Genomic DNA, 12,105 nt, shown 5'->3' with positions numbered 1-12,105 from the left:
CATTTTGTTATAAGGACAAAAACTAAGTCATAAAAATCCAAAGAACTGCTCTACTCATGTCAAGAGAATTTGCTTCTAGAGAGGATCGAGATATCTAAATCCTCTCCTAGCCACATAATAAAAGCTCTACCACCTTAACAACGAGCTGCGAGGAGAAAGCAAAAAGTGACATAGGACTTCAGGATTTTTCAGAAGTTGTTTGAATACATTAATCTATCTTTCCTTTGCAAAAAATCTTTATCTTGATTTTTTTTTTTTCTTGCTCTGTCTCCAGGCTGGAGTACAATGGTGTGATCTCGGCTCCTGTGACTTCCACCTCCCAGGTTCAAGTGATTCTCCTGCCTCAGCCTCCTGAGTAGCTGGGATTATAGGCGTGTGTCACCATGCCTGGCTAATTTTGGCATTTTTAGTAGAGATGGAGTTTCACCATGTTGTTCAGGCTGGTCTCAAACTCCCGACCTTGTGATCCACCCGCCTTGGCCCCCCAAAGTGCTGGGATTATAGGTGTGAGCCACCTCGCCTGGCCTATCTTGATTTCTATAATTGAAACCAATCACTTCTTCTGATGGGTCAGGGGTCCTATGGTCTCCTGAACTTGAATGTGACTGTGAATCACCCGGGGATGTTAAAATATGGAACAGGGCTGGGCGCGGTGGCTCACGCCTGTAATCCCAGCACTTTGGGAGACCAAGGCGGGTGGATCGCAAGGTCAAAAGATCGAGACCATCCTGGTGAACGTGGTGAAACCCCGTCTCTACTAAAAATACAAAAAATCAGCTGGGCATGGTGGCGCGTGCCTGTAATCCCAGTTACTCAGGAGGCTGAGGCAGGAGAATTGCCTGAACACAGGAGGCGGAGGTTGCGGTGAGCCGAGATTGTGCCATTGCACTCCAGCCTGGGTAACAAGAGCGAAACTCCGTCTCAAAAAAAAAAAAAAAAAAATATATATATATATATATATATATGGAACAGGATTCACAAACTCTGGGCTGCATGCCCAGCCAGCTCTCAGCTCATGACAGTGTTACAGTCGGATGGACCACACTTTAGCAATAGGACTCTAAGGAAGGTTTCCAAATGAAATAACCTCAACCAGATGTTTATTTTCAAAATATATACCTATATCAAGTTTATAAAGGGAGATAACATGCCAGACCTCAAAAAGATATCTGCTCCCCTTCTCTTTTTTTGTAATTTTTCCCATCTGGTTGCAAACTCAGCGTAATACCTTAATAAAGAGCAATTTTCAAGAATATCTTGTTTGTGTTGACCATTTATTGGGACTTGACTGACCAGGGCTTGTGTGGATGGACACAAATCTCCAGGCTTTTGTAATGAAAGGATTGATTCAAAATAAATATTTAAAAAATTACGTCGAACACTAATGAATAAGTGACATTCACAAATAGTTTATAAGAGAATCATTTGGGATTAACAATTTTCATTTCAAAAAATAAATAGCTCATATCCTAAAAATAAAAAAGACACCTCTCCTTAAGCAGGAGAAAAAAAGCCCAAGAAAAATAAAGTCATGCCCATGGCAAAGTCCTAATATTAGTTTGAGAGAGGAAAATACCAACACTGACACATACAAAGTATCTGAGGAGAATTACATGTTATTAAATTTGTCCTAGAATCTGGGGGAGAGTTCATGGAAAGAGAACAGCCGGTATATTTAAGAAAAACTTAAAAAGAAAATATCATATACAAGAGCAAAATAGTCCATTTCTTAAGAAAACCAATAAACACTCAAAAACTTTCATATTGAGGTTTTCAACAATGTTTTTTTTTTTTTTTCAGATTAGTCCAACTGCCACCCCAAAAATCCAACCAGCCAGCATAACAATTAAGGTGACAACAGGTCCAGTTGGCCATACTCCCTGTTCACCCTTGGATGCTTTTCAAGCCGGGTAATGTTTGTGGTGGCAGGAGCGAGTCAAAGGAGAATCACTTCTCTTTACTCAGAAGGAAAACCTCCCTTTTGAGCATCTTCGGAATTTTTCATGGGAAGGCGTCTCAGTGTTTGTGTGCACTCTTCAGCCCCATAACTGTGAAGGTGGCAGCTGTCAGTTTCTCATAAACAAGGAACATGAGAGCAGCAGTGAGGACTGTCTGCAGCAGTTTGGCTTCAAGGCCTTTGTAGAGTCCCATTATTCCAAAACGTCTAAAGGGAAAGAGGTTTGAAAAAACAGAAGTCAACTCTTGCATCAGAGAACATGCTACCTAGAGAGCTACTCTGATGAGAACAAGCAATAGGGGTTTTAGATTTCAACACAGACCTTTTTTTTTTTTTTTTTTTTGAGACGGAGTTTCACTCTTGTTACCCAGGCTGGAGTGCAATGGCGCCATCTTGGCTCACCGCAACCTACGCCTCCTGGGTTCAGGCAAATCTCCTGCCTCAGCCTCCTGAGTAGCTGGGATTACAGGCACGCGCCACCATGCCCAGCTAATGTTTTGTATTTTTAGTAGAGAAGGGGTTTCACCATGTTGACCAGGATGGTCTCGATCTCTTGACCTCGTAATCCACCCGTCTCGGCCTCCCAAAGTGCTGGGATTACAGGCTTGAGCCATCACGCCAGGCCTCAACACAGACTTTCGTTGTCAAAGTACTTCTTATCTTTAAAGGTATTTGGGGACTAATGAAGGTTTAGTATTCATGAACCATTAATACTTGGTCTTTTTTTTTTTTTTTTTTTTTTTTTTTTTTGAGGCGGAGTTTCGCTCTCGTTACCCAGGCTGGAGTGCAATGGCGCGATCTCGGCTCACCGCAACCTCCGCCTCCTGGGTTCAGGCAATTCTCCTGCCTCAGCCTCCTGAGTAGCTGGGATTACAGGCACACGCCACCATGCCCAGCTGATTTTTTGTATTTTTAGTAGAGACGGGGTTTCACCATGTCGACCAGGATGGTCTCGAACTCTCGACCTCGTGATCCACCCGCCTCGGCCTCCCAAAGTGCTGGGATTACAGGCTTGAGCCACCGCGCCCGGCAATACTTGGTCTTTATAGTCACCATGAATTAGCAGAACGTTGACAATATCCCACTGAGAGGATGCAGATCCCAAAACCATTTTAATGCAAAATCTGAGATCTAATGAAGAACTTTTGGAACTTGACTTTTTGTATTTGTTTTTGTTTTCTGAGACAGAGTCTTGCTCCATCTCCAGGTACCAGGCTGGAGTGCAGTGGCATGATCTTAGCTCACTGCAACCTCTGCCTTCCGTGTTCAAGCAATTCTCCTGCCTCAGCCTCCCAAGTAGCTGGGACTACAGGCACCTGCCACCACACCCAGCTAATTTTTGTATTTTTAGTAGAGATGGGATTTCACCATGTTGGCCAGGATGTGGATCTTCACTTTAATGCTAATTTAGTTATTTCACCTTAGTCCCTAAATGGCAGGAAAGCTGTCAATACGTTCAGATCATTTTAGCTCAATATAACTAGAGAAAGAGACAAATGAAAAACTTTCTGATGCTCAAACTTCCCATACATTTCATCCTCTAACCCAGTGGTTTTCAGATTTAGCAGGCATTCAAATCACCTGAAAGGCTTGGTAAAATATAGATTGTGCCGGGCATGGTGGCTCACGCCTGTAATCCCAGCACTTTGGGAGGCCGAGATGGGTGGATCATCTGAGGTTGGGAGTTCGAGACTAGCCTGACCAACATGGAGAAACCCTCTCTACAAAATACAAAAATTAGCTAAAAATACAAAATTAGCTAGGCATGGTGACACATGCCTGTAATCCCAGCTACTTGGAGGCTGAGATCAATCACTTGAATCACTTGAATCTGGGAGGCAGAGGTTGTAGTGAGCTGAGATTGCACCATTGCACTCCAGCCTGGGCAACAAGAGTGAAACTCCATTTAAAAATAAACCAAAATGTAGATTGCTGGGTCAATTCCCAGAGTTTCTGATTGACTAAGTTTGGGGTGAAATTCAAGAATTTGCATTTCTTCTTTTTATCAACAGAGACAGGGTCTCACTCTGTTGCCCATGCTGGTCTCCAACTCCTACGCTCACGTGATCCTCCAGCCTCGGCCTCCCATAGTGTTGGGATTACAGGCATGAACCACTGTAACCAGCCCAAGAATGTGCATTTCTAACAAGCTCCCAGATGAGGAGGAGGAGGATGCCAGCCTGGAAACCAGCCCATAAGAACCACTGCTCTAACCTCAGAAGATTGTTTCAGCTAAAATGGGAGTTTAGAGCAAAAGATTGCTCTAAAGCTATTTGTTGAGAGTGAATTAATATCATCTGCCAGTTCATCAGCAGCTCCAGGGTTATTTATAGCATGCAGATTGAGATACTGAATCAAGTGTTCCCATCAGAAGCTATTACTACATTTTATATATATACTGTGTGAAAACCTATAATTGGGGGAAAATCATATGATAAACAGGAATGACTTAAAGACTTGACCCATGAATTTCTAGTTCCCTTACTAATTTGAATTATGTTACCCCAAGAAACCTAAGAAATTCCACCTCAATGTTTCTCAAGGTGAGGACCAGCCGTATCAGAAGCACCAGAGTTTGTTTAGAAATGTAGATTGCCAGGCCACAACCCAGAGAGGAGGCAAACCTACATTTCACAGGCACCTGAAGTGATTTTTAACCACGCAAAAGTTTGGAGAGGCCTGGTACGGTATACTACACTATCTGTTATCACAGCCACTAGCCATATGTGGCAATTAAAAATTTTTAAAAACAGGCTGGGCACAGTGGCTCATGCCTGTAATCCCAAACATTTTGAGAGGCTGAGGCAGGCAGATAAACTGAGGTCAGGAGTTCTACACTATCTGTTATCACAGCCACTAGCCATATGTGGCAATTAAAAATTTTTAAAAACAGGCTGGGCACAGTGGCTCATGCCTGTAATCCCAAACATTTTGAGAGGCTGAGGCAGGCAGATAAACTGAGGTCAGGAGTTCAAGACCAGACTGGCCAACATGGTGAAACCCCATCTCTACGATAAACACAAAAATTAGCCAGGTGCAGTGTCACATGCCTATAGTCCCAGCTACTCAGGAGGCTGAAGTAGGAGAATCACTTGAACCTGGAAGGCAGAAGTTGAAGTGAGCTGAGATTACGCCACTGCACTTCAGCCTGGGCAACAGAGTGAGACTCTGTCTCAAAAAATAAATAAATGAAAATAAAAATAAATAAATAACTCAATTTCTTAGTTGCACTGGGCATATTTCAAGTGTTCAACAGTCACATGCAACTAGTGGCAGCCCTACTGGACAGTACAGATGTTTCCATCATTGAAAAGCATTCAAGTGAACAGAATGAAAGCTCTTATTCATTCAATCCTTCCTGAGTGCTTACTGAGCATCTGAGTTTGAACATCTGACCCTGCCTTGATCTCATATTGGGCAAGTCACTTTCTTTCTCTAAATCTGTTTTCTAATCTTCGAAACGGAAATATAATCACCCTTCCACATCCCCAAAGTTGAATGAGACCCTAAGAAGATATAAGATGTCAAAACACAGATTTGAAAACTATATAAACCCACAGATTTCTACTTAACACTATGTTCTTAGCTTTCTTGTTAACTACATCTTTCTTAACTCTCTCAATGCTGATAGAAACAGAAATTGTTATCACTGTTTTGGGGTCAATTTGGAAATCTCTTATCAAAATTTCATGTTTATACTCCTTAATCAGGTAATCTCATTGGTTAAGATAATTTTCTCAGCTTTGCGCAGATGAGGTTTATCCGAGGCACAATTATTGCTAATTGAAAACTTTTCCCAATACCCCGACATGACGACTTGAAATATAGTCGGTATTAGCAATTTTTGACAGTCTACAGGGACTGAATATTTGAAAAAACAAAAGATAATTTTCTCAACAATTATAATCACTCAGGTATACAGAGCTAAATTTATGAGTTGTTCATTCAGCAATGTTTGTAAAGGCAAAACCTGGAAACAACCTAAATATCTATCAGTAAGTGTATTGGTAAATAAATCACGGTATATTATTATTATTTTTAAGACTCAGTCTCACTCTTGTCCGCCAGGCTGGAGTGCAATGGTGCAACCTCAGCTCTCTGCAACCTCCACCTCCCAGGTTCAAGTGATTCTCCTGTCTCAGCCTCCCGAGTAGTTAGGATTACAGGCGCCTGTCACCACGCCCAGCTAATTTTTGTATTTTTAGTAGAGACGGGGTTTCACCATGTTGGTCAGGCTGGTTTCGAACTCCTAACCTCAAATGATCCATTTGCCTTGGCCTCCCAAAGTGCTGGGATTACAGGCATGAGCCACTGCATGCAGCCAGGTTGTTTCTAGTTTTTGGTTCTTACAAATAATGTTGTAAATGTGGAAGCAACCTAAGTGTCCATCAACAGATAAATGGGTAAGGAAAATGTGGTACTTATACAAAATGCAACACTACTCAGCCATCAAAAAGAATGAGATTGTGTCATCTGTAACAACATGGATGGAACTGGAGGTGATTCTGCTAGGTGAAACAAACCATGCACAGAAAGACAAATATCACATGTTCTCACTTATTTGTGGGATCTAAAAATCAAAACAATTGAACTCATGGAGATAAAGAGTAGAAGGATGGTTACCAGAGACTGGGAAGAGCAGTGTTGGGGGAAAGGTGGGGATGGTTAATGGGTACAAAAAAAGACAGTTTGAATAAGACCTTGTATTTGCAAGCACAACACAAGAATATAGTCAATAATAATTTAATTATACTTTTAAAAATAACTAAAAGAGCATAATAGTACTGTTTGTAACAAAATAATGCTTGAGAGGATAGATACCCCATTTTCTATGATGTGATTATTATGCTTTGCATGCCTGTATCAAAACATCTCATGTACCTCAAAAATATATATGCCTACTATGTACCCACAAAAATTAAAAATTAAAAAATTTTGGCTGGGCGCTGTGGCTCAAGCCTGTAATCCCAGCACTTTGGGAGGCCGAGGTGGGTGGATCACGAGGTCAAGAGATCGAGACCATCCTGGTCAACATGGTGAAACCCCGTATCTACTAAAAATACAAAAATTAGCTGGGCATGGTGGTGCGTGCCTGTAATCCCAGCTACTCAGGAGGCTGAGGCAGGAGAATTGCCTGAACCCAGGAGGCGGAGGTTGCGGTGAGCCGAGATCGCACCATTGCGCTCCAGCCTGGGTAACAAGAGCAAAACTCTGTCTCAAAAAAAAAAAAAAAAAAAAATTAAAAAATTTTAAAAATAAATTTAAAAAATAAAAAATAACAAAGCCATTATTAACGTTTGTTTACAAGCTTTTGTGTAGAAATATGCTTTTGTTTCTCTTGAGTAAATACACTGAAGTGGATGGCTGGGTCCTATAATAGGTGTGGTATCTATAAGTTTTTTTTTTTTTTGCTATCTATAAATTTTTAAAGAAAATGCCAAATTGGCTTCCAAAGCTGCTGTACTATTCTGTATTCCTGCCAGCAGCATGAGAAAGTAAGTTCGGGCTGCTCCAACATCCCACCCAATACTTGGTATGGTGAGTATTTATTTTTTACTTTATACCTATTCTTTGTCTTTTTTTTTTTTTTTTTTTTTTTTTTTTAAAGATGGGGTTTCACCATGATGGCCAGGCTGGTCTTGAACAACTGACCTCAGGTGATCCACCCACCTCAGCCCCCCAAAGTGCTAGGATTACAGGCGTGAGCCACAACGCCCGGCCTCTTTGTCTTTTATTTAATATTTTTTTCTTTTTTTAAAGATGGGGTTTCACCATGTTGGTCAGGCTGGTCTTGAACTCCCGACCTCAGGTGATCCGCCTTCCTTGGCCTCCAAAGTGCTTGGATTATAGGCGTGAGCCACCATGCCTGGCCTTATTTAATTTTGTAAATAAAATAAAATCACACAGTGGCACAATCACAGCTCACTGTGAAGCCTCAACCTCCTGGGTTCAAGCAATCCACCTCAGCCTCCTGGGTAGCTGGGACTACAGGCATGCACCACCATTCCTAGCTAATTTTTAATTTTTGTGGAGACAGGGTGTCACTGTGTTGCCCAGGCTGGTATCAAACTCCTGAGCTAAAGCGATATGCCTGCCTGGGCCTCCCAAAGTGCTGAGATTATAGGTGTGAGCCACCATGCCCAGCCTGATTTTATCTTTCAGTCCCTTGAATGTTCTTTCTATTATTATTATTTTTTTTTTTTTGAGACAGAGTTTTGCTCTTGTTGCCCAGGCTGAAGTGCAATGGCGAGATCTCAGCTCACTAAAGTGTCTGCCTCCTAGGTTCAAGTGATTCTCTTGTCTCAGTGTCCCACCCCCCACCCCCACCCCCACCCCACCCCCGGCAAGTAGCTGGAATTACAGGTGCTCACTACCACGCACAGCTAATGTATTTTTAGTAGAGACGAGGTTTCTCCATGTTGGTCTCAAACTCCCAACCTCAGGTGATCTGCCCACCTCAGCCTCCCAAAGTGCTGGGATTACAGTCATGAGCCACACTGTGCCCGGCCTATTTTTATTCTTTTTGAGACAAGGTCTTGCCTCTATAGCCTTAGGCTGAGGTACAGTGGTGCGATCATAGTTCACTACAGCCTCAATCTGCTGGGCTCCAGTGAATCTACCACCTTAGCCTCATGTGCAGCTGTGATTACAGATGCATACCACAGGCTTAGCTAATTTTTAAAATATTTTTTGCAGAGACAGGGTCTCACTACTTTGCCCAAGCTGGTCTTGAACTCCTGGCCTCAAGCCATACTCCCATCTCGGCCTCCCAAAGTGTTGGGATTACAGGCATCAGCCACCATGCCCAGCTGCATATTTTAAGAATAAATTTATTTTCAGAGTAGCTTGTATCTAGGAACACTAATAAAGTTCTAAGAGCTTTTGCTTCAAAGGACGTCCCTGACTTATCTGACTTCACTAAGTGTCAATTTCTTTTTTTTTTTTTTTTTTTTTTTGAGACGGAGTTTTCGCTCTCGTTACCCAGGCTGGAGTGCAATGGCGCGATCTCGGCTCACCGCAACCTCCGCCTCCCGGGCTCAGGCAATTCTCCTGCCTCAGCCTCCTGAGTAGCTGGGATTACAGGCACGTGCCACCATGCCCAGCTAATTTTTTGTATCTTTAGTAGAGACGGGGTTTCACCATGTTGACCAGGATGGTCTCGATCTCTTGACCTCGTGATCCACCCGCCTCAGCCTCCCAAAGTGCTGGGATTACAGGCTTGAGCCACCGCGCCCGGCTCAAGTGTCAATTTCTTTAACTGAAACAGAAAATGATAATAGTTCTTAACTGACAGAGCTACTGTTAGGATTGAGATTACCTACGTATAGCCTCTAGCTCAGTGTCTGCCACACAGCAAACCACTGAAAATGTTAGCTACTCTTAGCTTCATCAGTATCATCATCATCGTCATCATCATCATCACTATTATTACTTTTCCACTGCCCTCCCTTCTTCAGTACCCCTATTCTATAGGCAGATGTTACATTGCTAAGAGAGGTCATAGGATATACTATTAGTGAAAGCACCACTCAGGGTGACTGAAGTAAAGAAGGGTTCTCTTTCTGAAGGAGTTCTGTATATATGTAACTAACAAACAAAGAATAAAAACCTGAACTTTCCCATAATTTCCCAAAATGCTATTATACTGTACGAGGCTCCTAAAATGAGAAATGTCTAAGCACAGCAAGCAAGGGAGAGGTTTTGGAGGCTGCCACCACCAAGGCAGTAGTGTAAGAGAGGGAAATCCAACCACTCCCTGGCAAAGATGGCTGCTGAAGGAGAGCACGGAATGTGAGGCATCTGTGAAGCTCACCTTACTCGCTGGTGAAGAAGATAGAGAATATTCCGAAGACTTCCCAGTCTTCTGTTTTCTGGGTTTAGTCTATGACGCCCAAACTGAGGAAAGAGGAGGAAAAAAAGATAAGTACTATTACTGCTTTTTAAAATCTTAATCTCTACCTGGAGGGAATATTAGGTTAGAGCAGTGTCTTCTAGCATACATTAATAAATTTACCCAATGAGTACCACAGAGTTCATTAATCCTGTATTTTTCCACTGAGTGAAAAATTTCAATTAAGTAAAAATAAGAAAAATTTTTTCTTTTTCTTTTTTGAGATAGGGTCTCAGTCTGCTGCCCAGGCTGGAGGGCAGTGGTATAATCTTGGCTCACTGCAACCTCCACCTCCCAGGTTCAAGTGATTCTCCTGTCTCAGCCTCCCGAATAGTTGGGATTATAGACATGTGGCACCATGCCCAGCTAATTTTTGTATTTTTAGTAGAGATGTGATTTCACTACGTTGGCCAGGCCGGTCTTGAACCCCTGACCTCAAATAATCCACCCACCTTTGCCTCTCAAAGTACTGGGATTACAGGCGTGAGCCGCTGTGTCTGGCCTAAGAAAAATTTTTCAATGAAGCAAGCATAATCATTTACATTTTATAGAGAAGTATAGGGAAAATTCTACCTCAAAAGAAAAAAACATGCCCAGGATGATGATTTGGATATTGATGGTAATAATTTCCATTTCTTTAGGAAGTTCTGATGAACGAAATCACTTAGAATCTCTGCAATCTAAGCTCTTCATATTATGTGTTTATGTTCTAAAAGTGTTAAAATACATTTATAAGACTGCTACTGAATTCCCTTAAATTAAGTACCAATTTTAGTAAAAATGCTTTTAACAGAAAGTACTAATTTTTCTGAACTGGAATACTCTCATGACCACCCCTATTTTATCTAGCAACAAGCCTTTTGAAAATTTTTCTCCAAAACAGATTTTATTTTTTTGAGACAGAGTTTTGCTCTTATTGCCCAGGCTGGAGTACAATGGTGCGATCTCGGTTCACCGCAACCTCTGCCTCCTGGGTTCAAGCGATTATCCTGCCTCAGCCTCCCCTGCCTCAGCTGGGATTAGAGGCATGCACCACCACCCTCAGCTAATTTTGTATTTTTAGTAGAGATGGGGTGTCTCCATGTTGGTCAGGCTGGTCTTGAACTACTGACCTCAGGTGATCCACCTGCCTTGGCCTCCCAAAGTGCTGGGATTACAAGTGTGAGCCAGCATGCCCAGCCTCTAAAACAGATCTTGAATCTGTCCTCGTCCTATCGCTCTCTTCCCCAGTGCTGCTACCATGGTCCAGGCCACCATCCTCTCTGGCCTGTATTACTGAAATGGCTTCCTACCAAATTGCCCCTAGCTTTCTCTCTTAGCTTTCTTTTTTTTTTTTTTTTTTTTTTTTTTTTTTTTTTAGACGGAGTTTCGCTCTTGTTACCCAGGCTGGAGTGCAATGGCGCGATCTCGGCTCACCGCAGCCTCCGCCTCCTGGGTTCAGGCAATTCTCCTGCCTCAGCCTCCTGAGTAGCTGGGATTACAGGCACACGCCACCATGCCCAGCTAATTTTTTGTATTATTAGTAGAGACGAGGTTTCACCATGTTGACCAGGATGGTCTCGATCTCTTGACCTTGTGATCCACCCGCCTCGGCCTCCCAAAGTGCTGGGATTACAGGCTTGAGCCACCGCGCCCGGCCTCTCTCTTAGCTTTCTAACCAATTCACCACATAATAGCGACAACAATCTTCTCCAGTTGCAAATCACATCACATATTCCCCAGTTTAAAGCCTTTCCCATCACATATTCTCAGCTTAAAGTGCTGAGGATAAAAATCTAGATTCCTCACCTACAGTTTCCCTGCTACTTTTGCAATCTCATCCTGAGCTACTCTACTGGCATAAAAGCCTCCATTCAGTCCCTAGTATGCACCAAATTCTTAGTACACTGATATGGTTTGGCTGTGTCCCCACCCAAATCTCAACTTGAATTGTAAGAATCCCCACATGCCAAGGGCAGGGCCAGGCGGAGATAACTGAATCTTGGGGGCGTTTTCCCTCTACTATTCTTGTGGTAGTGAATAAGTCTCACGAGATCTGATGGTTTCATAAGGGGAGTTCCCTTGCACTTGTCCTTGCTGCCACCATGTGAATAAGTATGTGTTTGCTTCCCCTTCTGCCATGACTACAAGTTTCCTGAGGCCTCCCCAGCCATGCTGATCTGTAAGTCAATTAAACTTCTTTCCTTTACAAATTACCCAGTCTCAGGCAGTCCTATTTTCTTTCTTTTTTTTTTTCTTTTTTAAGACCAGGTTTCAC

The 12,105-nt window shown here is 42.5% G+C and overlaps 1 protein-coding gene and 1 pseudogene across 4 annotated transcripts in view; one reads left to right on the top strand and one right to left on the bottom strand.

Annotated features, from left to right (window-relative positions):
- Window positions 1-1,255: 1,255 nt before the first annotated feature.
- Window positions 1,256-12,105, bottom strand: part of SLC25A17 (solute carrier family 25 member 17) — a 50,240-nt gene continuing 39,390 nt past the window's right edge. For all 4 annotated transcript variants that reach the window (XM_039463206.2, XM_074391259.1, XM_074391260.1 and 1 more), the window contains 2 exons: window positions 9,771-9,853; window positions 1,256-2,164 (listed from right to left, as the gene is read on the bottom strand). In XM_039463206.2, the coding sequence (XP_039319140.1) occupies window positions 2,017-2,164; window positions 9,771-9,853 (231 nt within the window). In that variant the 3' untranslated portion in view covers window positions 1,256-2,016. The remainder of the gene's footprint in view (window positions 2,165-9,770; window positions 9,854-12,105) is intronic.
- Window positions 5,689-5,819, top strand: LOC120361508 (U4 spliceosomal RNA; annotated as a pseudogene).

This window comes from Saimiri boliviensis, chromosome 21, assembly GCF_048565385.1.
Source record: "Saimiri boliviensis isolate mSaiBol1 chromosome 21, mSaiBol1.pri, whole genome shotgun sequence".
Taxonomy (NCBI): domain Eukaryota; kingdom Metazoa; phylum Chordata; class Mammalia; order Primates; family Cebidae; genus Saimiri; species Saimiri boliviensis.
Note: the sequence above shows the minus strand (reverse complement) of the source record. Positions and strands in the feature narration are given on the sequence as shown.